The sequence below is a fragment of the Hippocampus guttulatus genome, chromosome 16 (assembly GCF_054856545.1).
Source record: "Hippocampus guttulatus isolate MCC_2025c chromosome 16, RoL_Hgut_1.0, whole genome shotgun sequence".
Classification (NCBI taxonomy): domain Eukaryota; kingdom Metazoa; phylum Chordata; class Actinopteri; order Syngnathiformes; family Syngnathidae; genus Hippocampus; species Hippocampus guttulatus.
Window position 1 is genome coordinate 5736070 of NC_141276.1, and position 27033 is coordinate 5763102.

The following is a 27033-nucleotide window of genomic DNA, read 5'->3' on the forward strand; positions in this document are numbered from 1 at the left end:
GCACTTTGAGCCATTTATTGGAAGGGACAAAAATTTCAAAATACATTTGAAGGATGCGGAGAAGAACAAATGACAAAATACTGGTGTTTAGAACGCTACAATGTGAACACGCCTGAACTTAATCCAGTTGTGCTCATGTCTTCACAGTTCAACGGAACACAACAATCAGCATGTAAAAATGGTTAGAAGCTAACGCTAACGCCGGGATGAAAGGATTTCGGCTTCGACTCTGCGCGGCCTCACGCAGGGGGCGGAAACGAAGTGTCCTTTACAGGGGGGGAATCGGTGAGCGTTCCCACATGAAAGCCAGACGACGGGAAGCCGAACGGTAGGTGACTTTGGATCAGTGATGACTCAGAGGGCACGCTTCGACACACACGTCGTTCCTCGGCACTCGTTTTCTTCAGCTCATACAAATGTTTGCCCGCCAGAACATCCTTTGCATGGAAATGAGACCAAAATGGCTTTTCATCTGAACCACCTCCTTGCAGGTCTATCTTTACCTCCCCTTTTTAATTGGATTAAAAAAATATATTTTTTTAAATTGGGTTCATTAGACAGCACATTAATTATGTGTTGTGTCTTTACTGAGCAAAGCAAAGAGCGTACAAGGCAACGAGGTTTCGGGCTATGTTGGTCCAATGAAAAACACCAAATTTTGTCTTTTTTTTTTTTTTTTTTTAATTGGAAAAAGATTATTTTACTAAACGGAGTGAAAAACAACATAAATTTACAGGATAATGTGAATAAAAGCTCCAAGAAGGGATGGATGGGCCCTCGTGCCTCCTTTTAATGGCGAATCATCAAAACGATCGTGAAAATTTGATGCCTGAGCAGCAAAACAACTTGGCAATTTCGCGTCGCCCATCTGTCTTGAACAGTTGTTTTCAAACTTTTTAGTACCACCTACAAAAAAAAAAGAACCATCATGACTAACATTAAAATACAGTAGCGTAATAGGAGTAAACGTTCATCACAAACAAGACAACTTTCAAAAGTGAAAAAATGTCAAGCTAAATCGAGCAAAGTTGTATTTTACGTTCAGCAAATTTGGATTTTATTTGTAAAGGTCAACCTTGGATTTCCTTCTACACATTCCTCATTAATATTCGATATGTAAATGAGCCTCGCTTCCATTGGATTGCCGCTCTCTTCGATTTGATGAGGAGAATGAGTGCAGGATTCGTGTGAATGCCGAAAATGTGTTCGCTTCCTTCAAGGCACACGTTCGACTCTTCAAGATGTGAAAAAGTCACTGGTTGAAATTGATGTTTGAATTGGTGAAAAAGCTTTCCTCCATTATATTATTTTCGTTGTAATTGTTATTTATAGCCTTGTCACCATCCCTCATTTCCGAAAAAGAACACTGATGTTGCACTTTCCTCAAAAAATAAATAAATAAATAAATCAAGCATTTATCCGATTGTTTGTTGTCATGGCTGCACTATTTTGTTCATAATCCATCTTTCATCCATCGTATTTTATTAACATACTCTGAATGTGTCATTTGAAATTAAATGTGTTCCGATTTACATAAAAAGAAAAAGCATTTATTGTTTGCAACTGGATTTGAACTATGCCCTAAAAGAAAACTGTTTTTTTGTTTTTGTTTCTGTGGTTTTTAAATGTAATGTAATGAAGCCTGACAAGCGAGGGGGATTGTTACCCCCCCCCCCCAAAAAAATAAAAATCACATCACATAGCCCTCTCCATCTTCGACCTTTTCTTTCAAGTGGGGGCGGGGGGGGGGGTGTGAAACGCAGCCAAGCGGAAAGGAAGAAGGAAGCGTGTAGCCCAAATGTAAACAAACAAGAGTCCATTTTGCTCTCCGTTAAGACTTACAGTGAGGAGACTTTAGGGCAAAACTTTTTTGTTTCTGGTCCACTTCATCCATTCAGTGCAGAAAGAAGACAAAAATGATGAGAGGAGGTGATGACATTGTTGGCGAAGCTCAGATCTCCTCGATGGAGTGTGCCGGCACCAGGCCTCGCTTCTTGCCGCTGCTCAACTTCACCAAGGTGTCACTGTCCTCACACTTGCCCACGCAGATCTGACAAAAGACAATGCTAATCAAGTTAATCCTTTACCAACCACCCGTGAGTGCTCTCATAGCCCGTTCTCTGGTACAGCCCTTCAGTTTTGTGCTCAACTGTTAGCTTGCGCTTTACGAGCTTGGCTGAATCTATTTCGGAATATCCACCGATGGAAAAATAAACAAACCGCCATCGCTGGGCATAAGACTAGAAAACAGAAGCAGTGTATGGGGATGTGAGCTACTGAGATAATTCAACTATGTGGAATTAGGAACATTTCCATTCGACAGGAATGTTTATCACGTCTTTTTTTATTTATTTTTTTATTTCATTCCAAAATGTAAAACTTAAAAACGACAGGAATTTTTTGTGTTGTCATTTGTGTGTGTGTGGGTGTAGTTCTGGATGCAGCAGCTCAGAATTTCATCACTTGGTTGCCATGGTTACAGTGACACAAGGGGGGCTCATAAAATGCAACATAAACACACACACATTATAGTTGCTATCAGCAGCATTCCACATCGCAAACAAAAACTAGAGAACAATTCTGCTTACCCATCTCCGCGTAAAGACTTGGGCAGACACTGCGGGCTATTTCAAATCTGTTCACGATGCCGTTTCTTGACTAATGCGCGAATTATTTATGTCTTGTGACCTGTTGTAACTGTCATATGCTTGTGCAGGAGTTTTTTGCCTCACTCAAATTATCCTCAAATGAGGGTAGTTCGAGCGTGGGGTTTTTTTTTTCTCCCCTCTCCCTCCCTTGTTTCTTTCTGACTTTCGGGTTGAGTGAACGCTGGCGCGTTTTGGCTGCCGCTGCTCAACCCGTATTGTTTTGTGTTTTTTGTTATTGTAAAGTGTCCTTGGGTGTCTTGAAAGGCGCTTATAAATAAAATCTATTATTATTATAAAGCGGAGCCTGTGGGGTGGGTACCTGCGCCTCCTTGACTACCATGTGTCCTCTCCCGCAGCTGCTGGCGGATGTTCCCTGGATGACACGCCACACTCTCTCGCCGGGACGCACCCGCTGCACAAAGTTGGCTGGGAAAAAGCCCACCCTGTCGCCGCTCTTGCCCTGGGGGAGGCCAAAACAACAGGACCACAGTTACTCTATGAGTCATTCAATACTGCCGGTAAAAAAATAAAATAAATAAATATTAGTGCGACACGACGAGGTTGCTGACTGCTACAAGGTGGAAATCCAGCAGTGGCTGCATTTCCGTTCACATTCTGACCATTTTTCAATATTTCTCTTCATTTCTCATTGTATGACATGTCAATCTACTGAATGTAAATTTGGGATGTGCAAATGGTGGTCGCACGTGGCCTGCGCCCACACTCAGGGGGACCCTCGCTTGATTTTTTAAAAAGAAAAATGCTTATTATGTGGAGGAGCAGTTTTAAGTTGTAATAACAGTGTTCACCATTAGATGGCAGACATCACTTTGGAGAAACTCAAACCCCATGACTGTTCTTCGACAGCAGAGAAGAAGACCAGGTCTCGGCAGGAAGCGAGGACCAAATTAGGTCACGTTAAAGTTATCTGCCTAGTTTGCTTCAACACGTTAACAACAATTACAGATTTCAACCTAAGTCGCCACGACACGCTGCACGTTGATGATCACCTAAAACTGAATTGCAAAAATCCCAAATATCATCGGATAATGGACAGATTATTTGAATTTACTTGTTTTAATAGAGAAGATTTTCATTTGTATGCGCGCGTGTGTGTCTGTTGGTGGCCCGAGTGGAAAACGGGTGGCAATAATCAATCCCGACAAGCTGAAATGGTTTTCAATACACCTGCATAAACGGCCGAAACATTCTCCGTGTCCATATGTCACACCTAAATTTTTTCCATCACATATTCTCACATCTTGTAAGAGGCGGAGTTCATTGCACATTATGCGCACGTGCTCACAACAATCACCGCTGATTGAAAATGCTGCAGTTGATGAGGGCCTTGATAGGCTGCGTGCGTGTCGGATCGACACACACCCGCATTCACACGCATGCAGATTCACACCTGTTGTTGTTCTTGTTTTTTTTAATACTCTTTTTAGACATGACTCAATTTGTGTCTGAGCAGGTGCACTTGATTTCAACACTTCTGTTATCACACACACACACAAACACACACACACAAATGATGATTTAGTCTCATCACCCACCTTCCACCACTCCTCGTTGGAGTCGTCTGTGACTTGCACCCGATCACCGGGGCTGGAAATGATAAGGCAAAAAAAAGGATAAAAGAGGGTCCGTGAGGACGGTAGAAAGACGAAACAGGGATTTGTGATAAGCACATAAAAGGAGGAGAAATATCAAGTCCAGGGCAGGGGGAAGTTCTTGGCCAAGGCAGGTTGAATTACTTATATGAGATTTTGTACAAAATGTCAAGTACTGAATAGTAGAAAAGTGATCTTGGGCTACCTGAAAAAGCTTTAAAGGACATCTCGTGAACCCTTGTTCAATGCAGCAGATTCATTCCAAAACTATAGTTGAAAACAATGTGAGAGCAGTGGTCGCCAAACATTGGCCTGCAGACTCGGGACTAGGGACAATTTCGAGTGTTCAATTAACCTACTATGCATGTTTTTGGAATGTGGATGGAAAGTGGAGTACCCGGAGAAAACCCACGCAGGCAAGGGGCGAAAGTGCAAACTCCAACGTGCAAAATTAGTCATCCTGGGAGGTCCCTCAAACGTGTCCTCTGACGACACGATGATGAAGTCAGATGACCATTTTTCATCAAAACAATCGGATGTGTGTTGACTCACTGTAGTTCCAGGTCGTTGTGTTCCTGAGGCAGAAAGCTGTAGAGCGCCACGTAAGTATGCATGGAATGCACCTCGATTCGTTTGGGGGGCACCTGGAAAGGGGAAGGAGGGAGTGAGGCGCTACACACGCAGTGGCGTGCAAAGAGGAGGGGCGGGGTCCACAACAACCCCCCTTGTTGACAATATTTCAAAGGGCAGTATATTTACGTGCGATTCGCCAGACACTGCAACCATAACCCCGCCCTTTTTTTTTCCTAATAGTAAGTAAGTGTAATGAAGTAATTGAATAAATTCTGCAAAAATGGCAAACGCGCTCACCCCAGTCATCAACTGTGCCGCACAAACACGCACCTCAGCAGGCGTCTCAGCCTGACTGGCACCCTCGTCTTGTTCCTTCACCACTTCAATGTCGGCGGCAACCGAGTCTAGAAGACAAACGTGCCAGAGAACGCTGACGGGAGGAAACGCACACGCACACTCATGTCGACGCGTAGTAACACGGGCACATCCGTGCCTGTTGTTACGCATGTAAATGTATGTCTAATATAGCTTATTGGCCTTTGTAATATAGAGTTCTTGCTTGTGTTTGCAAAAAAAAAAAAAATTATAATAATAATACGATGGGAGGAGGACATTGAGAAAAAATAACCGCACATTAAATTGCATTTCAGAATATCGAGTGATCGAAAAAAAATTGCAATTACATGATTGATTATATGATTATATTATTTGAATCCTTGAGCACGACATTCATTACATGCATGTTACTTGTAAATCAATCCATTCCAATTACCGTACATAACATTGAACATACGTGTTGGATGTGCCAGTTGGCCCGTTAGCGTGTGAGCGCCCGCATGTGAGTTGTGGCTTAGCTCATCCGCCCCTACACACCTGCCCGGCGCCTCAGGTCTGTGGACCAGACCTTATTAGAAGTACCAAGAACTAAACTGAGGCTCAGAGGGGATCGAGCCTTTTCTGTTGCTGGTCCCTCTCTCTGGAATGACCTCCCACTGAACATTCGGCAAGCCTCCTCGCTGCCCATCTTCAAAACCCTCCTCAAAACTCACTTGTATTCTTTGGCATTCGACTCAGCATGACTTAGATTTGTTCTTGGTTTTACTGTTTGGTGCTTTCTACCGCCTTTATTACCGATTTGTCTTACTGTTTATTGTGCATGTTAAATTGCTCCATGTACAGCACTTTGTATGCAGCGATGGCTGTTTGAAAGTGCTCTATAAATACCGTTGACTTGACTTGACTTAATGTAAATACATGCACGCAAACGCGCTCTAAGCTGTGTCAATGCATGCATGGATACAACAGACAAACTCACTGCGGCGATATTACCTCCTGCCTCCTGAAGGATGTCTTCCTCCATGCTGCACTGTCTCCCCTGCCTCTCCTCACCCGCCTCACCCTTTGATCAACAACAGGCATACACTACATGTTAATGGTGGGCCTTTGATGGCACCGCACATGCAAAATGGAAGATACTCAAAAGCATAGTTAGGAGTTGAAAAGATGGAAGCCTCGGCAAAGTGACCCGCCGAACCCTTCGGGGATGACGTGAGTTGGGAATAAAAAATGTGTGTGTGTGTGTGGGGGGGGGGGGTATGTTTCAGACCCATAAATAGTTGGCTCTCACAGTCCCACCATATAGACCAGCATTAAAATACAATGGCGTAGTAGGCCCAAGTGTTCATTTACAATGTGGCTTAAACACTCCTGGATGTACACTCAGTTACTTCCTAAAAGTTACAGAACTACTCCGAAATCTACTGAAATACTTCCTAAAAGTAATCTGAAGACTCCAAATAAATGTTTCACAACTAATCATTCTAAATCATTAAATGCAAATGCATTGTATTTAAAGTTAAATACAATGGAACCGTACTGAACAAATGTATCTGCATTTGATTTTTTTTTTTTTTAAAGAGAGTTGGCAGTCACGTGCCGTGAACTCCGAACCACGCCACACCAAGGGGGTTCACGACAAAGACAAAATTGGGATGCATCGGTGGTTCATGACTGCCAAGTAAACTCGATCTCAATCTCGTACCAAACTGCGCGTCGGCGAGTCCGACATGCTGCCGAAACTGGAGCGGCTCATCTGCGCCAGTGATGTCCCGTAGCGCAAGGCGGCGTAGACCGGGTCCACACGTGCCCGTACCACTTCTGAAATCACACACACAGGCAAAACGCTGGGCATATTGGGCATGCATGTCGGCGTGGAGGGGAAGAATAGGGTAGGGGAGTCTAAATTTAGCTGGGATGACCCACTTACGAGTTTGAGAAAGGTGCCAAAACTTAAGGAGGCATCAAAACGGGCCGAAAAATCAGCATGCTTTCATTTTAGTCTCTGGCACACATTGTAAAACCGTTTAGTGGCCAAAGAGTGCTTTTTAATAGCATATTTTCTTGTCAAAAATCATGTTCCGGTCCATATCGGGGTTTTTGTATGACTCAATGAGTTAAATGATCAAAAAAGTCAAAGATTTGTCAAGGGGGACAGTGCCCCACCAGATTTGGCTCGCGATAATTTGTCATGAGTCGGCAAGCTCATTTAACAAAAAGCCGAATAGAACGAATAACGAAAAGCCCTACCAGATGGCACCGTTGTCTTCAAAAATGGTAAACTTTGGTTCTCAACAGGGAGTTGCCATGGTTCAACAAGCCAATTTAGCGAACGGCAAAACTTAGCTGGAGAAGATTAGCACTAGCATTAGCAATTTTGCATTCCTCCAAATGGAACACAATGCCCCACCAGATCCAGATCCAGGAGCCCTCTTGTTAGCTGCTGCTAAGGAAACGACATTGCTGGACACCATGATGAGATCGCTCATGATTCCAAGCAAAAGCTTTGTTTTTTTTCTTTGGCTTCATTTCTTGAGGTGGCATCTCTATGACACTCAAACGTTTATTTTAAAATATCCCTGACTTCCTGTGATGTTGTGGGTTAATTTTGGTCCTCGTTTGCGGAGACTAAAAGGAAGTGACAGCACAAGGCGCTAAAGTCTGATTCGGAGTGACAAATGAACCCATGTGTTGACCTTTCGTACAGTACGGTGGCCTGTTTGAGGACAAGTCAGCTGCTTTTAATGTCATTGGGTACTGACGTATGGTATTTGCAGCCAGTTTTGTTGAAACATTGTCTTCATAAAAATGGGAATGGCCTTATTGTCAAATAGATGAGCTACATTACGGTAAACTCCCACATTCATGCTTTTGTTCTTCAATGACTCGACTGCCCGATAAAAGATACAATATTTCCATATAAATCTGTTCTTAAATGTCATGCTTTTTAATTGGATTATTTTATATTATTCACAAATTCCTGAAAACCTTTAATGAGCCTCTTCTGGGAACTTACTAGCATGCTCGATATTACCAAACAACACACAAACGCACACACTCACCTTGACTGGGCTGGACTTCCTTGACGACGGCTAGTTGTTCGGTGACGAGCATGGGTGAGCTGAAGTTTCGCTTGAAGGCGCCCGACTAACGGAGGAGAACACAGAGCAGAATGATTTTTGTTCAGCTTCCATTAGTCCCATCTTCAAGGCCCCCCACTCCTCCATTACGGGAGACTTCAACCGAGTCATTTGACGAGATTCTCTCGAATGGAGAGCACACTGGCGCCAAGGAACATCTCAGTCGGCTGTAGCGGCGACTTTCAACGCGGGGCTTTTTAACACCGAGCTGTCATTTCACACTGAATTAAGCAAATAACTGTCGCTGCCTTAGCTTGCAAATGAGCCACTCTGTCACATTATGCGGAGGGAACCCACTCGTGAGGTAATCAGTGTTTAGTCTTTGTTCACACTGAGACACTTGAGTTTATCTACCCACCTCTCACACCTCGTTTTTTTTGGGGGGGACTACTCGAGAAACATGTTTCTCTGATATATTTGAGTGCCGTTCACGTGAAATGCTGTAAACTTATTTTTTATTTTTTTTAATCAGAATGGGCTGGGAAAAGTCTTGGCTAACAATTCTAACATGCTGGCATGTCTCGCCATCATTATCAACGTGACAAGTCAAGGTTCAGCGCCTAATCTTTATTTTCTACTCAAAAGCTGTGCTGATCTCAAATTCGAAGCAATGTGACACCTGCATCCTCAGGCACTGGTTTAATTTAGCGATGTGTGATTGGTGGAAAAGAAGAAAGTAAGAGGTGACAGGAAGGTGCACCTCTTTTGCTGCCATGCCACCCAAACGCCCTCCTGGATCGTAGTTTAGAACCCCCTGATGCTGTGTTGTAAATATGTCCTGTGTGAGTGTGTTTTGTCGCACCTTTCCGTAACACGGCTGCTGCGAGAGTTCTGAAGTGCACCACAGGTGTGCCGCCAGCTTGCACGTTTTACACCGCAAAGCCTGTTTGGAGTTTCCTATGCGGGAAGCAAGACAGATGTAATTGGTTCGTCGCGGTTCCATCACAGTGTCAAAAGCACTCCGACACGACGATCCGCGCCGTTTTGAATGAATCACAAGCGCATTTTATTCCCTATCCTAGGCCAGTCGTGTCATAAGTATACATGAGTGCTTCTTTGACTTCTCCGATGGGTTGATTAAAGCTGCATAGGGAGGGCGTGAGTGCAGAAGGCTGCAGGAAGGCCGGATGATCCATTACGTAATAACAATGAAGACACCATGCATGCTAGCGGGAAAAAAAATGAGAACGCAAGAGAAGAGGAGCATTTTGTGGTCGGGAATCCATCAATGTGATGGAAAGTAGCAAAAAGACCAGCGGAAAGATACTAAATAAAAGCAGACAGATTGTGCTGAGTGAGAGTCAAAACTAGAATCACACTGAGGGAAAAGTTTGCATCCGAGCTACATTTCATTTCATGCAATCAGGCCTAAAAACAAACCTACCGGTACATTTAAATTTTTTGAATAAAAATAACGTTCTGCGAGGTTTGTTGCAAAACATTCAAATTATTAAACAGGTGATGACTTGAAAATTATGCTGAGTGCCATTAGCACAGACTATTTATAAAAATCGGAGAAAAACATAATTTGCGTGATAATTTGGAAGTCAGTGTATGGAAGTACTGTATGTAAATCAATGAGTTCAGGGATAAGTATGCAAGATGGTCCAAGTGTGTCAAATATTTATCTCCATTCTACAGCGACTGTAAAAACGCACACAAAAATTATATTTATTGTTGAATAGGATACCTTTCCATGAAATTACTCTGAATAGGGTTTTAACCCGGATCATTTCTGAAATTCTTAGCTTAGATTCTCAGTTTAATCAACTATTGATATTTTTTACCCTCTTGCATATCTATAAATCAGTGAGAATGAACAAAATGTGAGGATAAGAGTGGGTAAGTAATGGTGGTCTCACCTAGGATCATGTTCTTGCAGAGCTCGCAGTTGGTGGGCTTGCGAAAGACATGATTGTGGAAGCAGTGCGTGATCTGAGCAGGCTGGGCGGGCTTGGGGGGCAGCGACGGGGAAAGTCTCAGCGAGGGCGAATGGGAGGCGATGGAAGGGTTGGGACTGACCGATGGCGACAGCGACGGCGAGGGCCGTGAGCTCCCAATAGGTGAGCCCATCAACTCCAACGGGGGCGGTGAGGGCGACGAGGGGGCCGCAGGCTCCGTGATGAGCTCGGGGGGGAGGCGGGCGTCGCTGTAGGAGCGCTGGAAGAAGTTCTCAACACTCTTACTGCGCATGAACGACAGCGAGCGCTTGAGTCTCTGCAACTAAACAGACACACACACACACACGGATGATCAACCCAAAGCCATATCTGACATATATATCTTACTTTGGTGCCATCCTGTTGTCAGGGAACTATGTTGAAGAGAACGGCGGAGCTTCATTTAATCTGGCCATAGCCTTGTCTAATGCTGTGTAATTAGATACGGAAGTGTTCAAGTAAACAGAAACTAAAAGTTAGTTTATAGGTAAAATCATATCACACATGCGTGATGCAGATTGGACAATTTTGACTTTTTTTTTAATGGCTTGAGCGGAACCACAGTTGTTTCCTGAGAAATTGCACAAAAAAAAAGAAAGGCAATCATGCTGCACATTTTTGAAGAAAAATTGGACTGGGCTTCCGGGAGGGAATGAGAACAATTTTACAGTTTCATTCTGCTGTGTTATGAGCGCCGTGGGATAAAAAGAAAACTATGAGTCCCAAATCCAATAAAACCTCTGAAAGAAACAGCTGTGGACAAAAGTATTGGGACACAGGTATTGAACAAGAATCGTCAGACTTCATGAGAGTATGCCACGAGACCAAATAGCATGATGCAGTTTTTGTTCACCTTACAAAATATCAAAAAAGAAATTGTCCACTTCCACAGGAAATTATGGGGGGAAAAAATTGCATTAAAGTCACTGTTCTGCTTGACATGGGTCTTTTCACAAAAAGCTAATTTTCTGATCTTTTTGCTCAGCAACCGGTGGTTTTGGTGAATCAAATTCTTGTTCTGCTGTTGATTACTAAAAAATGGGAAAAGGTCAAAAAAGAAGAGACTACTGTTTGTTTTCTACCAATGTGGGGAACTCTGCTTTGAAAGCAACTGGCAGTGAATGACTTATTTGGCAAAGCTAAGGCGCGAAAAGGGAAACTTGGATGAGGTTGATGTCGAAGAACAATCCCGTTGACATCTTTCCAAAGTCCTCCCAGAACGGTGGACGCTATCATAGCTGCAAAAGTGATGCAGGGTTTCCTCTGTTTTCACTTCCTGGAGGTGTCACATCCTTATCCTAGCACAGTACGTTCAAAGCTAGCGTTGTTGCAAACAGGGCTAAAGCAGATAATCCCCTCGGTGAACATCCTCACACATCGGAGGGGTTGAGGCGGGGCTCACGTGGGTAAATGGCCTTTCCTTGGTGGCGCCGAGGCCATTGTGATCAAATGGGCTTTATCATCTACCAACAGCATGTACAGGCCTTGTAATCTAGTGGGAGGTGTTGTGAAAGGGCATCAAAAAATACATTGTGTGTCAGGCGTATGGACAAAAAGCAGCCTCGATTGCCACGCAGTGTCTCGGATGATGGATTCCATAAAAATCACACGGGAGAGGCCTCAGCAGGTCGTATCGATCCAGAAAGATAAGCGGATCACGAGCACGCCGACAGCCATTTGGCAATGATGCTACTTTATAAGTGTGTGTGTGTGTGTGTGTGCGTGTAGATATATATGCATAATCACATGCTGCATGCTACATGGTAAACAAAACATGGTAGGTTTATGACGATTCACTTAATATCAATGCAATTGAAGCTGTGGAATGGACACGCCTGAATTAAAAGCGGAACACCATCACGCATCACTTCCCCCAGTAAAAAGGTTTAAGTGAGGCTTCATCAGAAGTAAATAGGCCATCACGGAGATACACCGTTTGCTTATTGAGTTGAACAAATGAACTGTTTTTATATGAAATGAAAAAAGAAGAGGGCTTTGTTCATCAAATTAAAAATGCAATTGAGAACGATAAACTGGGAGAGAATGCCATTTCAATAAATTAAAATATGGTGGAAAGCTTAATTTTATTTTGGTAGTGCAATTCAAAAAGTGGAAAATCATTATACTGTATAGCGATACATACACGCACCCAAAAAAATGATGGGTTCTTTTCCTAACCATTCGATGAGCAGCTGTGGATTTGGAGCAAAATGGGTTATTTATTTTGAACCGGCAGACAGGGTTGAAGATTGGATTTGGGTAGGCAGAAGTGCTGAAGATTCAATTTTGGACAGTTTTTTCAGTATATTGACCTTGAAGTAAATTTAATGCAATATTCTTGGAAAAGGTTGGCTGAGTATAACTGTAGGAGATAGAGCGGACCATTTCACGATGTGCTTATTCGCACTGGCTGCCTCTAATATTTTGGGCGCAGCGAATGTAAGCGAGCTCTCGGTCTGTGTAATCCATGGTGCTTTTTAAAGCATCATGCTTGTGTCTGTCAATTAGGACAAATGACCGTTGAACTGGAGACGCGCGTCTCAATTACAATTAATCGAATCCTCGGCGAGCTGGAGAGAAAAGAGCTTTCCGTTTCACCATTAGCGCCATCGTCTCACGCGAACATTGTATGTGACAGCTGAGATGAAATGCATTAGCTCCTTAATATGGGGTACTGAGCACCCCGTTGGGCTACCACGCGAGGTGCTCAGTGTTATCAATCAATATGCATGGGCATCCTCTCGAACAAAAGACCCCGCAGACCTGAAATAGCCCATTTTTCTCATCGACAGACAGCCAATCAATGTGTCATACATCAGATATAATTCAGTGTTCAAGCTCAACTGTGCGGAAATATGATACGATATAGATAGCATGGCGCCCGGTGAGTCATCGAACATGCTCCGCCCACACGCAATGAAGAAAAGTGAAAGATTTGGCCGTTTAGTTTCATTTATTTGTCGAGTATACGTGGTTCAAATCTGGTAGCAAAATGGACAAAATGGGGGCATGTTTGAAAAATGGGTTGAAATGGCCAATATAAACTTTAAAGTGGCCAGTTCAAATCAAAATGGCAGACTGACGACATCTTTTCGGGCATAGCTTCTTGAGAATTTTTCCAGAACACCCGCTACCCTCATGAAGTTCAGCAGCTCGGATAATGGATTTTTGAGGGTCTACTTGTAAAAGACATGCTCATTTAATTTCAGATCACTAAGTGAAACTGGCTTTGGGGGCTACATTTTCAAATAATTAAGAAAGGATCTTCCCACCTTGGAGAAGTTATTCCTTCAATTGACCAGTACAGGGTTTTTGAGTTTTGGGGTAAGAAGTCTGTTTGACACTTTTCAGTCATACGGATGCTGGGTTTCCTAACAATATATCAAATATTGACATATCATGATACTAAATCGTCATAATAGTATTGCATCGTGAGTGTATTTGAATTTCCTTCAATGCCTTTCAGCTATGTTGATGATAATGTGACTGCTGTATCATGATATCATAATGATACTATTATGACTCAGGTAAATTCATACCTCTCTGACAGTATCAACCAGACAAACACAATAAGAAGGATGGCTAACTTTGTTCAAAACACTTGCAGCACTGTGGAATGATATCGATATAATTACCGTATCGTCTCTCCCAAGACATTATTGATTCATCAGCGCATGCTTCTTTTACTTTGAATAATCAGTTTCTACAAGTGGTTCCCTTTTCAGTTACATAAATGTTAAGGCGCAATCGCCTTTATCGTGATACCGCTAAGATAGTAACATATTGCGAGACAGTTAAATTCAAACCATTCTGAGAGTCTCAATCACATATGATGTCATGTCAAATCCAATGCGAGATTATCTTTGAACTAATTCACACAACATAAAGGACAGCTAAGGACACAGAATCCATATTGTATCATAGCTAATGTTACAGTATCGGTCCACCTGTGCATGCTTCTTCTATTTTGAATAAAAAGTTTGCAGCATTTCAGTTAAACATATGCTGGCTTTCCTACCAATATGTTGATTCGCACCGTATCACAAAACCAAATGTTGGTGATCGTATCACAAAACCAAATGATGGTGATCGTATCACACCGTGAGCTACTCTTCGCCTTCCTATTCCACGACTAGGACCTGAAGAAAAAAAAAACTTCAAAGAGCTCAAGGAACAAGAGCGCGGTGTAATTTGGGGGATACAATCTTTTACGCTCTAACTAGGCCGCCTCATCTCTGACAGCTTTGCTGTATCTAGAAGGAGGTCTGTGCTCATTTCTATGATAACACACTACCGCTATACCAAATCAAACACTTTCCTGCCAGGCTTTGTTTTACCGCTTCCAGCACTTTTGATTAGGAAGCTTAGTTTTTAATGATGTTTGACCACCAATCAATACAGATAAGGTGTCCCTCTAATTGATGAGGCCTATTTGAGACGCCCCCTTCTTGCCAGACTCCCCTGTGAAGTGGCAGCGGAGTATGTGAATCTTAAAAGGATCGGCTCCAACGAAGGGGAACTGTCAGAACAGCATTCAGGCACATCGTTAGCTGTTGGATGTACGACATCGCAATCTTTCTGTACTCACAGACGATAAATAAGAGTCCAGTGGAGCGAGTCTTAACTTCTGAGTTTCTGACCAAAAAAAAAAAAAAAAAAACCTGTTGAAATTAAGTTCGAGTTGAACAGATTTAAAAGCAAAGTAAAGAAATATAAAATAGCTTGCCAAAATGACTAAAGTGTGACGTGAAAAGAATTTAGCTTTTTCTTGCGCTATTTGTCCCAATCCAATGAGGAAGCGATACACAAGATCAAGCAGGCAGGCACACCGGTTGAAGACGAGTACAGGACTATAAACGGCAGCATGAGTCGCTCCCATTGTATTCCAACAATGAACTAAAATAACAACAATGAGCGATCGCTCGTTCGCGTCTGCCAGCCTTGGCAACGCACCCGTGGCAAGAGAGAGAAGAGGAAAAAGCCGGTCTGGTTAATCCTCTGCCTCCTCTTGACATCTGATTGTCATCTACAAAAACGTGTCATTGTCACCGAGTGTCAATTTTAGCGAGCGAATATGATCGCAGCGATATTCCCTGTCATCTTGGTCCCATTAAACACAGCATACATATGCATACGATGCTTGGATGAAAGCATGTCAAGATACTTTGGTATTTCTATCCTCAAGTAATTTCGAATGAAATAGAAATCTGATCAATTTGAATGGCACAGAATTTAGAGTCGAAAGTTATCATATTTCAGTAGTTCATTTCTCAGAGCTGGAACGGATTAATCAAATGTCCATTCATTTCTATGGAGAAATATGATTTGAGTTATTTTTCTCAATTGCATGTAAATGGGCCGTAAATGGGGTGTTGTGTACATCATGATGATTATCCAGCGGATGTGTGTCAGTAAGGCAAGGGCCAAAAGGCTAAAAGAGAAAATGTATTGGATGTGGATCATTGGAAGTACTCGCAACCCGGGTCTTCATCTGTCCATCCCTCGATCGATCTGGAGGCCACTGAGTACGAGGATGAGCGCTTGTAATGCACATCAGTGAATCGTGTGAGTGCTTTGTCAGTGAATATCAGCACACAGCAGCAGCTGGTGAGCAACAAAGCCGGACAGAGTCACTTGGAACGAAAGAGACACTTGTGCTCATCATGAATGACTACTACACTACTAACATACTCTCTACATACTGCACAGGTATCGGTACTATTGTTTTTTTTTTATCGTTTTTAAATCCATCGTGCATATTAACCATTAAAATTTTTGATTGCCGTTTATTTTAAGTAATTTCTCTGGTGTATGTTAAGAAGTTTTTTTCAACCTGATTAGCTCGGAAATTTTGTTGACGTAATCCTATTCAATACACGCGACCATAAATATTTAAATGGGGTACACACAAGCCAACAACCAAGTCGAATTTAAGCATTTTCTTCCCATCCTTTTTATCTAAGTCAGCAGACTCTTGGATTTCTGTAACTGATTATCATGAGTGATTATCCGAGGGTTTGGGGTGTGTTCCGAATGCCCCCGCCCCTCGGTTTTCCTGCCAAAATCAGGAGATGAATCTGCAAGATTATCCTCACAGATTATCCTGTGGTGTGCGGCGTGTTAAAACCGATTTTTTTTTAAAAGGTTGGCTTTGTTTTTCAGATGAACAGAAAATAAACTCAAAAAGTGCTGATACATGCTCGGATAATGACGAATAAAAGGCAGTCAGGATCCATCAATATGTACAAATCTACACATGACACACACTCACATACACACTCACACACACACAAGTGGCGGTGCGCGTGCATGTGTGCGTAATGGCGCCAAATGTCATTTCTAAATGTACTACCCACATATGTGATGCCATCAGTGCCACCTCTTACATAATTGAGAAACAGGTGGAAAAACACCAGAGCAGGTAGAAAACACACGCACACAGACGCACAATAATTCTGAACCAGAGTCCAAATCGGCGCTCCATTAGTACAGGAAATGTATCAATTGAGTGCGTGTGCGTGTGTTTGCGTGCGTGTGTGTGTTCGTTTACCTTTGACGGCAGCGGATGGCTGGTCAGTTGCAGCTGAGAGTCGTTCTCCATCTCATTGATCTCTGTCATGGCCAAACTGATTGGAGTAAAACACAAACTCTAAAAAAAAAAAAAAAAGAAACAAAAAAAAAACCACCACACGAATATTAAAAAACACACTTTTGAGACCCACGCGGGAATATCACACCAGGCGTGGACGACACGTCGAGTCCCGCATTGCGCGCTCTCCCCCCACACCCCAAAAAGCTGCAAAATGTCACTTAAGGTTGGTTGGAAAATAATCCAAAATAAACCCAGTAGTGTCTCGTATTATATTGTGGTTGTCTGTCTTGCCTCTTTGGTCAGCACGTATGGCGCGCGTAAAAATCAGTGAGGGTGAGTGCACGCGAGCCACGCCCACTCATGCGTGGACGTCGCGCTATTGGCGGGGCCGTTTTACAACCGCGCCATGAAACACCACGCACGCACGTAGCACCAAATATAGAAAACGTGCACACTACTCATTCACCGTCAACGAGACTCCTCTTGCTTTCTTATTCTCAAACAGGCTTGTGCGTTTATTATGACAGGAACATTATTTTGGCTGTAAAATTACATGCAAAAGAGTTTGAATATTCACGATTTGGCACGCAGGGATTTTTTTTTAATTAAAACAAATCATTACATATGTTTGAATATTTATTTTGCCATTTTTTCCCCATTTCAAATTTGATGTCAAACTAAACATAAAACAAAGAGACCGTAAAGAGACAGACTGTACAATGCAAATGCCAATGAGAGGCTCACAGTTAGCGCCAACGGTCGCAGAACTATAACCTGGGGTGCAACGGTTACTACAACAAACGGAGAATATTCTTTGTCCTCTGTGAAAAATATTATGATTGCAGCTTACAGTGACTCTTATGTCTGTAATATATTGCTTCCTGAGGGTACATGGCGGGCACAACAGAAGGAGCAGCACAATTAAATGAGTTGAAGCATGAAAGCGCGATGCAGTTTCTTCACATTTGTTTTAACGATGCTATTATTGTTTTTTAATGTACAATAGGAAGAGAGTGCTTGTTTTCTTGGGGGCGGCATAGCTCAGCCACCTACGATGGCTATTAAAAACAACGTTTCGGATAGAAGGCAAGAAAACGAGTATGTCGTATTTGTTTATAAAGAGTCATTGCGCTCTACGGACCTGGAATGTATATTACATGCCATTAATATTTCCTAGTTTGTTGGCATATAAAGGTGTCTTTAAAAACACTGCAGGTAAAATAGTTGCAAAGTCAAACGAGTGCTGTCAAAAACAATGGCAGACAACCGCTGCGTGAGTGGTGAACTGATCCTCCCGCGCAAAACAGCCGTGAGAATTGCTGCAGGGGGAGAAAACACACACACACACACACACACACTTTGCATTCTCCTTGAAGCTTTTCAGAGAAAACAAAAGTAGGACACAAAAGGACTCAGGAGACAGGAAAGGCATCGCAGTTCCGATGATGGACGTCACGGTGCCACCATAAGGCTGCGGAGCAAGACGCTTGATCACATTATATCACATATAGAAAGATACACAACTCACAAAAAAGTTCGGGATAATTGGCTTTCAGGTGAAATTTATGGAACATGTTTCGAATGCTCTGACGTGACACTCGGGGGGGCTCTCACCTCTTTTAAACGTGCCTGGAGTTGAGTGGCATCCATCATCCGGTTTCTGCAATGGAGCGGTCATGCATTTAGTGGCCAGAGTCGACGGCACGAATCTCCATACAAGCTCAATGCTGCCATCTAACGGTTCAATGAGGGTATACATTAGCCCAAGCACTTTGTGACAAAACTACGCCAGCCTTAATAATATAGGTATATATTTATTTATACATACATAATTCATTTATATCGGTTAATTGTACAAAAAAAAGATGAAAACAATAAAAAATAAAAAGAAACGATTTACAGTAATTTCATGAACTACAGTCATTGTCAATTTTTAAATATCGCCCAGATTTCAATGAAGAAGGCGTCCTGTTTTGGGGCACCCGGGTGGCTGGGTTCACCTCTTGCATTCTAACTCCAGTGTTTGTGTGTTTTCAAATGCAAGGGGAGCCAACCGTGTGTTTGTTTTGCGATGATGTTGACACAAGCTTTCCTACCGTTATTCTCAACAGTGAGCGGTCGACACACGGGCCAATTGACTAGCCAAGCGTTAGCATTGACGCACGAGCCAACATCGTTCTCTGCACTTTCTGACCGGAGTATTCAAAGATAGCGTTGCCAGACGGTTCTGTGAGCTGCTCTATGCTTTCCAAAGTCAGCGTTGACACATGCGCCAACAGATATCTTTGCACCATTCCTACCTGCGTTAAGTCAAGAGTTAGCCTTGACACATGGGCCAGCAGGCTCTTTTGTGGTTTTCTCGCAGTAAATCCATTATTAGCATTGACACAAGGTCCAGCGAGCTGCTCTCACTTTCCCCCAAAGTTGACATAGGCCAGCGGATTCTTTCTCGCCTCACTATCGGGTAAAATTCAGAGTGAATGTGAACACATTAGCCAGAAGTCTCCTTGCATTTTCAGAGTCAGTGTTGACATTTGGACCAGCAGCATTGACACGTGGGCCAGAAGACTTCATCGCACGTTCCTTCCTTTATTTTTCAGAGTTAGCGTTGACACACGGGTCAGTGGGCTGATTCAAGCTTTTCAGAGTTAGCATTGACACTTTGGTCCGCAAGCTCCTTAAGGCATTTCTCTCGTATTGACACATGGGCCAGGAAAATCAATCCCGCTTTCATTTCTCGGGGGTACACGGCTGCCATTTTGACACGTTCCCTAATCCCCCCTAGTGTAGAGCCCCGCTCGAACAAAACGGCGGGATTACACGGGGCTCATCCTGCTTTGCATTATCCCCACAAAAATTATGAGAATCTTGACTCAAGCTTGTTTCGCCTCCTTCAATCCATTTTGGGGACATTTAGGACGCTTTAACATTCCACATTTCAGTCACGTTTGGGGAATTTGGTGTAGGGTAATAGCAGAAAAGAGTGCGACATAGAAAAAAGGAGGATTATTCCAAAGTGGCACGTCATGCCTGAAGAGTCGTTTCAATTCAGGGAAATATGAGAAGTAATATCTGAGAGAGAGAGAGCGAAAAAAAAAATCCTACTTACAATTGCACCTGGCCTGGAGATTTACGACGATGATAAAAATACAAAATCTCAGAGGAGACACGGAACGCAACGCAACACAAAGCAGGTGCAATCTGAGCCACGCCAAAAGAAAAGAAACAAGGCAAAGGGAGGGCAGTGAAATATAGAAGGAGGGGCAAAATAAATGCAGGTAGTCGGAGGTTTCAATACTTCATGGGCCCATCAAAAACCACAACCGGTCTGGACTCCAGGAGTCCACGAAGGAGTATTAGGGCCACACTAAATGGAGGAAAACAAACAAAAATAGTATAAATCAAAGTTCCATGGGGAAAAACTGCCAATTTCACAAATTTTCTTTTTTTTGCATCAATAAAGTTAAGGGAAATCTTTTTTCAGAAGAATGCTGGTATATTAAGAGAGAAAAGAGATGAAATTGTCTTAATTATACAAGAAAAAATGCAATGATATAATGTGAAGCTGGATATTAATATTATGGGCATGGGTCATAATTTCTAATACTATCAGAATTTGTGGAATTGTGTTAGACCAAAGTTATGTGACAGTTGTCATACTGACATTTTTAAGTTTTTTGAAAAAAAAATATATTCCAAATAAAACATTGTCACATTACCCGTAAAGATTTCTTGAGTGCATTCCTAATTTTACATTGAATAAAGTCGTAAAGTGAGAATAAATTTGTAGTTTATAAAAATAACGATGCACTTTTTCAGGAAAATAAAAATTCATAATTTATGAAAGCAGTCATTGACTGTTGGCCTTTTTGGAGAAAAAAAATTATAAATACAAATGGACGGCATGTTTCCAATGAACTGAAACGTTCAGGGAAATTGCGCCACTCACTAATTAAAATAACTTTCTGCAATACGATGACTATATTTTTGTAACATGACCAAAATGTGTATTTTGATACAGAAAATATGACCAATGTTTATCTTTTCAGAGTGACCCTAGTACTCTTTCGTACAAGTCAGTGAAATCAGAGCAAAACGTGATGGTTGGCTTTTTCTTCCTGTTGATCTTCCAGAGTAATGTTTCTTTTTTTTTTTATATCCATCTTCTTTTCATAGTCTTTCTTTCGATTATGTCATCTGTCAAGACTCCCACAGTCCTCACTTATGTACTGTACATCCGGGTTCAAAAATAAAAAGAAAAATAGGTGTCACATGCAACATTTGGCATTTTCTTCAGTCCCCCAAATGTGTGCTGCTTTTCGTTTTAGAAAAATAGTTTTTCTTTTTCTTCACCCCCCCCCCTCGCCAATGACGCACATCGAGACAACATAGACAGGGGAGGGGCACCAACCTCAGTGTGTGAATCCAGTGAGTGGGGCACACAGTTAGTACAAACCTCATTATGTTCTTCTTTGTAAACAGTCTGGATGTTTTTTCCAATAGGTGCAAAAAGCAGATAGCTTGCTGTTTTTTTTTTAATCTTCTTTTCAATACATTTTTTTTTTGCTGCTGTTCACTGGCTGTGTCACTTTTTGAGAAGGGGGCGGGGGTATACCCAGACGCTGACTCTGGAGTTTTTCCAACATGTGCAGGATGTGAGATGAGAAGCTGTGCTTTCTTTCGCCATCCACAGCAAGAATGTTTTTAAATGCTCGTTGCATTGCTTCACACATCCCCCCCTGCCCCCACCATATTACATTCAAGAAAAACGAACTTCAACCACATGGCAGACGCTCCATGTTATGTATTGAAAGTTCTTCCTGGGGCCGTATTGAGTGATCCAATCAGAAAAGTGCTTTCTGATGGTAACTTATGATTGGATGTTGATGAAAAGAAAATGGAGGTGTCCTGAGGTCAATGGGTTTGTTGTTACAGCTTTCTCCATTTGTTTTACACTAAACCTAACATTTATCCATTCATCCTTTTTTTTTTAAACTGCTTATCCGCTGGAGCCGATCCCAGCTGACTTTAGGGTGACAAGCGGGGTACGCCCCGCCAGTCAATCGCTGGGGCACACATTGAGAACAAGAGTAGGCCAATTCCATTTTTTTGGGCTCATTTTACATTAGAGTGATTCAAAGTTTGAGGAGGCTTTGTATCTTGGGAGGGATGATAACCTCTGGAAAAACTGGTGTTTATCCTGTTTGACTTAATACCGGACACCCGTCAAATTGTAAGTACGGTAATTCACTTACCAACGAACATGCATCGGTATGCAAGGTGAAATAGGTTTTCTGAGACTTGTTTCAATCTCGGGACCTCACCTTTTGGGAAGTGGAGCCTGGATTCACAGGCATAGCCAACTTCGAAAAGGGAGTTGGCACCAGTTGCACGGATGGATCGGGAAACGTACAGAGTATAATAATGGAATTCACCCTACATGTCAAAATCGGAGCTAAATCTTGATTTTTGACCAGTATTCATCTAAAAGATAGACTACGCGTTTTGTCAATTCCTTTCTGCACAAAAAAAAAAAAAAAAGAAAATAGAAATTCTGCGAGGTTACTGTAGTTGTCAGTAGCTCATGTAGACAAACAAGCATTCACACGAGGGCTGAACAACTTGTCAAATTCAAATTGACATGGCACTGTAGTGGATTGACAATTTGAAATCGCAAAGGCTGCAATTTGCAAAGCAAAACGTGCTTCATTTCGGTTGGGGAAACAGTTTTGGTGCTTCTAAGCGCACGCCACATATTAACATATTGTTGTTTCATGAAACATAAAAAGCTTGGGGAGGGATAAAGCCTCAGATTGGTTGACGTCATTGTTGTAAATCTCATTTATGACCATAAGTTTATGCGACACACTTGTCGGAATTTTTTTGAGCTGTCATGCTGAATGCTTAAAGGACTCAAAGAGTCAAACGTGTTTCGTGAGTTAACAACAAATTGAAGTTGAGCAACTGCTTTTGGTATTAAGTCAAGGTTCATTTGCTTACATTTTAGCATAAGCCTATTCTGGGAGACCAAAACATTTATTATTATAAATTTGATATTGTTTATCCTCATACAGATTCATTTGTTGCTTATTTTTGTTAAAAACGAAAACTTGGTAAGAGAACCATGAAAAAAAGTATCGCATATTAAATTGCAATCGCAATATTTAATTTAAAAAAAAAATCCCGATCCGATTATTTGTCAAAACCGTTCAGCCCTAATTCACACTCACATTCACACCTATGGACACTTTAGAGTCTTCAATGAACTTAACATGTTTTCAGAATATGGGAGGAAAGCCCGACGCAAACTCCAAACAGGAAGACCGGAGAGGAGATCCAAACCCCGTACCCCGGAACTGTTTGAGTTGAACGTGCTAAACATCAGCACAAAACATGAATGTGTGGAGTGTGCATTACCCTGCACTGTTTGGTCTCTCTGCAGCTTATAAAGTGGAGGGGACGCAGCAAGAATGCACTGATTGACCAAGGGAGGGGCGGGGTCCTGGGAGAGAAGCTTGAATAGGAGGGACTCCGGGTCACACGCGGTGGAGGGGGTGGGGCGGGGGAGAAGTAGACCGATGTCGATGTCCTTTGCATCATAGCACGACGCAGCAACGGCAAAACCTCTGGCGGCTGCCCCCCACCGAAGGCGGAGGAGTCACGGGGGCAAAGTACGCGTGCACTTTGATGTTAGGCAGGTGGGTCTACGAATGCACAGAAATGAAAGAGAAATAAGTTATGTGGAATGCTGCGTTTTGTACATTGAATGGATGCTTTCTGTTCATTTACATGCATCATCTCAGATTTTCCATTGGATTTATATCTCAACTGGAATTTTTCTCCCCGAAAAAAGGAATTAATCATCCTTTCCGTTTCCGCTACAGGTGTCTTTTATTTCTTTTACCGCATAAAAATGCAAATCAAATGTTTATCTACTATAAGAATGAAGTCATTAATATCATAGTCAAAAAATAGAAAATAATATCCACTAAATAAATAAAGAGGTAATAAAATATATTGATTGGTCCATAAATACATGAAATAAATATATTTACCAATTAAAAATCACAATTGACAATTGTATTAAGACTTCATATTACAATCGTTCATTTTTTTCCAGTTTATTTGTATTGAATTATTTTCTTTTTTTTTTTCAAATAGAAACTAATTTAACCTTTTGAGTTTTCACATTAATTGCATCTTTAGCTCCTTTACTTCCCCATAAAAAGGCAATTAAATACAACATATATGACTGAATTAAAGACTATGAAAAGTATAAAAATAATGAATGCAAAGAGTACTCATGCAATACAAATGTGATTAGCAAAGAAATTCAATATACTTTTCCGATCACATTTCAATGAATGTATGAATATATTTCAGAGTACCGGTATATATTTTTCCCCATGCCTTTATATTTACTTCATTTTGTGACCGTGTATCCAATGTTGCTTTCTTCATATTCAAGTGTGCCCTTCAGATGTCTGTTTCCATCTTTATTGGTCAACATGTTTCATTGCACTTGACGTTAATTAGCCGTCATTGTTATTTTGCCATTTCACACAAATGATTTTATTGAGACGGACGAAACCCGCCTTGCCGTTCGGGGACACCACCTGACCTGTCGTTTGGAACGAGCTCAAAATTCCTTGCCGTCATTTGCATCCACTTGAGAACCTCGATACTGTCTGCAAAAGCCACTCACCCTTAGCCTCTTGATGCCGGCTCGGGTGATCTGCTGGCAGTCGTAGAGCTCGATGCGATCCAGACTGTGGCAGCTCTTCAAGTGCTCCAGTGAGGCGTCGGTGATAAGCGGGCAGTTGTCCAGCTCGATCACCTCCAGTCGGTCGTGGGCGCACGGCCCGCTGCCCAGGTGGCGGATGCCGTCGTCGGTGATGAGCTCGCAGTGAGACAGACTCTGCGGGTGGCGGGAGGGGTGAAGAACTCGGGTGACTGCAGCCGCGCGGCTGTGAGTCAGCAAAACGATGCGAGCGCAACACTCACCAGAACTTGGAGCCGAGGGCAGTAGATAGAAAGCTGGATGAGCGTTCCATCTGTAATCTGAGCGAAAAGAAAAATCATAAGCACAGACTGATGACAAGGCATGTGATATCAGCGAATCTGCACGTGAACAGCAGCTTTTGCAGTGTGTTTTTTTTCTGTTTCACTATTCTTAAATTGTTCAATTAATGCTTGAAAATGCATGGTGATTGTGACTACCGCCCCCCCCCCCCCCTCCCGCCCCTCCAAAAAAATACCACAACGATGAACCATGATAAAGCACTATACTTACCTGTACACATTCTTCTAAATCCATCTTCTCAAGCTCGTGACAATTCTATAAAGACATTCAATAGATCGTAGTGCCATTTACTTCTAATTTGTCTTCCTGCATCTAAAAATAGGCCAATCAATCAATAGAAAGTGATCGTTTATATCTAATAATGTACTTAAACTCACCCTCGCTAGCGTCGTGAAGCCCACGTCTGTAAGTTGGGAGCAGCGGGCCACTTCTAAGATTCTTAAAAAAAAAAAGGCAAAGGGGGATTGAGTTTTAAAATAATATCAACTCATAATTAATCAATGTCACATGCTCTGATTTGAAGGCGTATTTGAGCGTTACCTGAGGCGAGGGCAGTTCTGTCCGAGCGCGTGCAAGATGGCGTCCGTGATGTTGGCGCAGCCTGACACACACAGCGACTGAAGACGATGGCAGCCTCGACAAATGGTGATGAGGCCATCATCTGTGATCTGCTACTCGTGGGTACAGGAAGTATAGTTTAATATAGGAGGGAAAAAAATCAATTAATAGTTTAAGATAAATATAGCCCATAGTGTGATCCCAAAACGATTTCAAACACAGCAGCCTTATTCGGCTTTCATACTGACTGCACTTACAGAGCATGTCTGCAAGTTGAGCGTGACCAACTCGGGACAGTTCGCCCCAATATGCTTCAGTGCCTCATCTTCGAGCTGAAACGGGGAAAAAAATAAGTACATTTCACAGAATCACAAGTGGAACTCAACCAAAAACAGGGTAAAAATCCAAGCGCACCTGCGTGCAGCCTTTTAAGAAAAGACCCTTGAGTCCCGGACTGGATCGGACCAGAGCCTGGATGCCATCCTTGGTGACCTGATCACACCAGGAAATATTGAGTTGCTCCAGCAGTGGGCAGCCCTCGCTGGGGGGGGGGGGAATAAGTGACATAAAAAGAGAAAGAAAGCCATTTTGTAAAGCCGGGTCTTTTTTGCACTCGTAAAACCAACCTGCTAAACTGATCAGAAACTCTACTGTGTAAGGTCTCCTGTCCACACAAGTGCTCTGAAACCCGATTTCAACAACTAGGGGGCCTGCTGTTCATAGGCCATATAACAAACTATCTGGATCCAATCCGGATTCGGGTGTGGCTGTGTGTACAAGGCCTTAGGAAAATGATGGAACTGCAATATTCCTTTGTACAGGCAATGTACTACTTGTAGTACACACCTGAGGGCTTTGAGCGACAGGTTGGTGATTGAGGTACAGGAAGCGAGGTCCAGGTGCTTCAGCTTTGGGCAGAACTTGCTCAGGCTGTTACATGTGCTGCAAAGAAGAGGACAACAATGTTTTGCCATATAAACATCAATCAGCAAACGCCCTTTGTGGATCCCCAATAGTACCGATGAAAAATTGTGGTCCTCGCCAACATTTAAGTTGCGCATCCCTAGTTTAAACTATCACCACAGGTATAATAAAAATAATTACCGTAAGGGGAAGCGTCAATTACTTTTTTTTTTTGGGCTATTAGTGGCAGTACATGGTCCCTATCCCGAGCTACTGTATGTAGGCGGTACCTGTCAGTGATCTTGGTACAGCCGTTCAAACTGAGCAGCTCGATGTTCCTGCAGTTCTGTGAGAAAGTCCTACAAAAATTCACACAAACATGCGCACACACACACACAAACAAAAGCTCATATGGGACACAAAGGCAGCAGAATTTCAATTCACCTCTCTCCTCTTCTAGGCTGGCTTCTCACCTCAGGGCGCTGTCGCCCACACCAAGGCACCCCCGTAGGCTCAGCTTCCTCAGGAACCCCCCACATCGCTTAGAGATGTTCTCTACCACTCTGCCCTGCAAAAAAAATGAATAAAAATAACACGCGTTCACACACAAAGCGTCTCCTCATTCACCTCCATAATCAGCGCACATG

At 42.5% G+C, this 27033-nt stretch overlaps 2 protein-coding genes across 2 annotated transcripts in view; both read right to left on the minus strand.

Annotated features, from left to right (window-relative positions):
- Nucleotides 1-23339, minus strand: LOC147192717 (SH3 and cysteine-rich domain-containing protein 2-like). Its single transcript, XM_086132679.1, has 13 exons — nt 23260-23339; nt 18457-18502; nt 16801-16899; nt 10173-10533; nt 9113-9207; nt 8233-8317; nt 6876-6991; nt 6164-6233; nt 5165-5238; nt 4814-4905; nt 4205-4256; nt 2968-3108; nt 1-2050 (listed from the first exon to the last, which is right to left on the minus strand). Exons 2-13 carry the CDS (start codon nt 18493-18495, stop codon nt 1952-1954), a joined length of 1323 nt encoding a protein of 440 aa, XP_085988805.1. The 5' UTR covers nt 18496-18502; nt 23260-23339; the 3' UTR covers nt 1-1951.
- Nucleotides 18641-27033, minus strand: part of fbxl20 (F-box and leucine-rich repeat protein 20) — a 13408-nt gene continuing 5015 nt past the window's right edge. The window contains exons 5-15 of the mRNA XM_086132680.1: nt 26860-26954; nt 26677-26745; nt 26330-26425; nt 25898-26024; nt 25741-25815; nt 25466-25596; nt 25303-25363; nt 25136-25180; nt 24847-24903; nt 24548-24760; nt 18641-23546 (exon numbers count right to left, since the gene is read on the minus strand). Coding sequence (XP_085988806.1) covers nt 23439-23546; nt 24548-24760; nt 24847-24903; nt 25136-25180; nt 25303-25363; nt 25466-25596; nt 25741-25815; nt 25898-26024; nt 26330-26425; nt 26677-26745; nt 26860-26954 — 1077 coding nt within the window. The 3' untranslated portion in view covers nt 18641-23438. The remainder of the gene's footprint in view (nt 23547-24547; nt 24761-24846; nt 24904-25135; nt 25181-25302; nt 25364-25465; nt 25597-25740; nt 25816-25897; nt 26025-26329; nt 26426-26676; nt 26746-26859; nt 26955-27033) is intronic.

Excerpts from the sequence above, each read along its gene's own strand:
- LOC147192717 (XM_086132679.1), bottom strand. The coding sequence starts at position 18,495 with ATGATGGATGCCACTCAACTCCAGGCACGTTTAAAAGAG. Across the intron at positions 9,208-10,172 it reads CTGCAAGAACATGATCCTAG|GAAACTCCAAACAGGCTTTG; the intron begins GTGAGACCACCA and ends CTTCCCGCATAG. Across the intron at positions 8,318-9,112 it reads AGCAGCCGTGTTACGGAAAG|TCGGGCGCCTTCAAGCGAAA; the intron begins GTGCGACAAAAC and ends CTCCTCCGTTAG.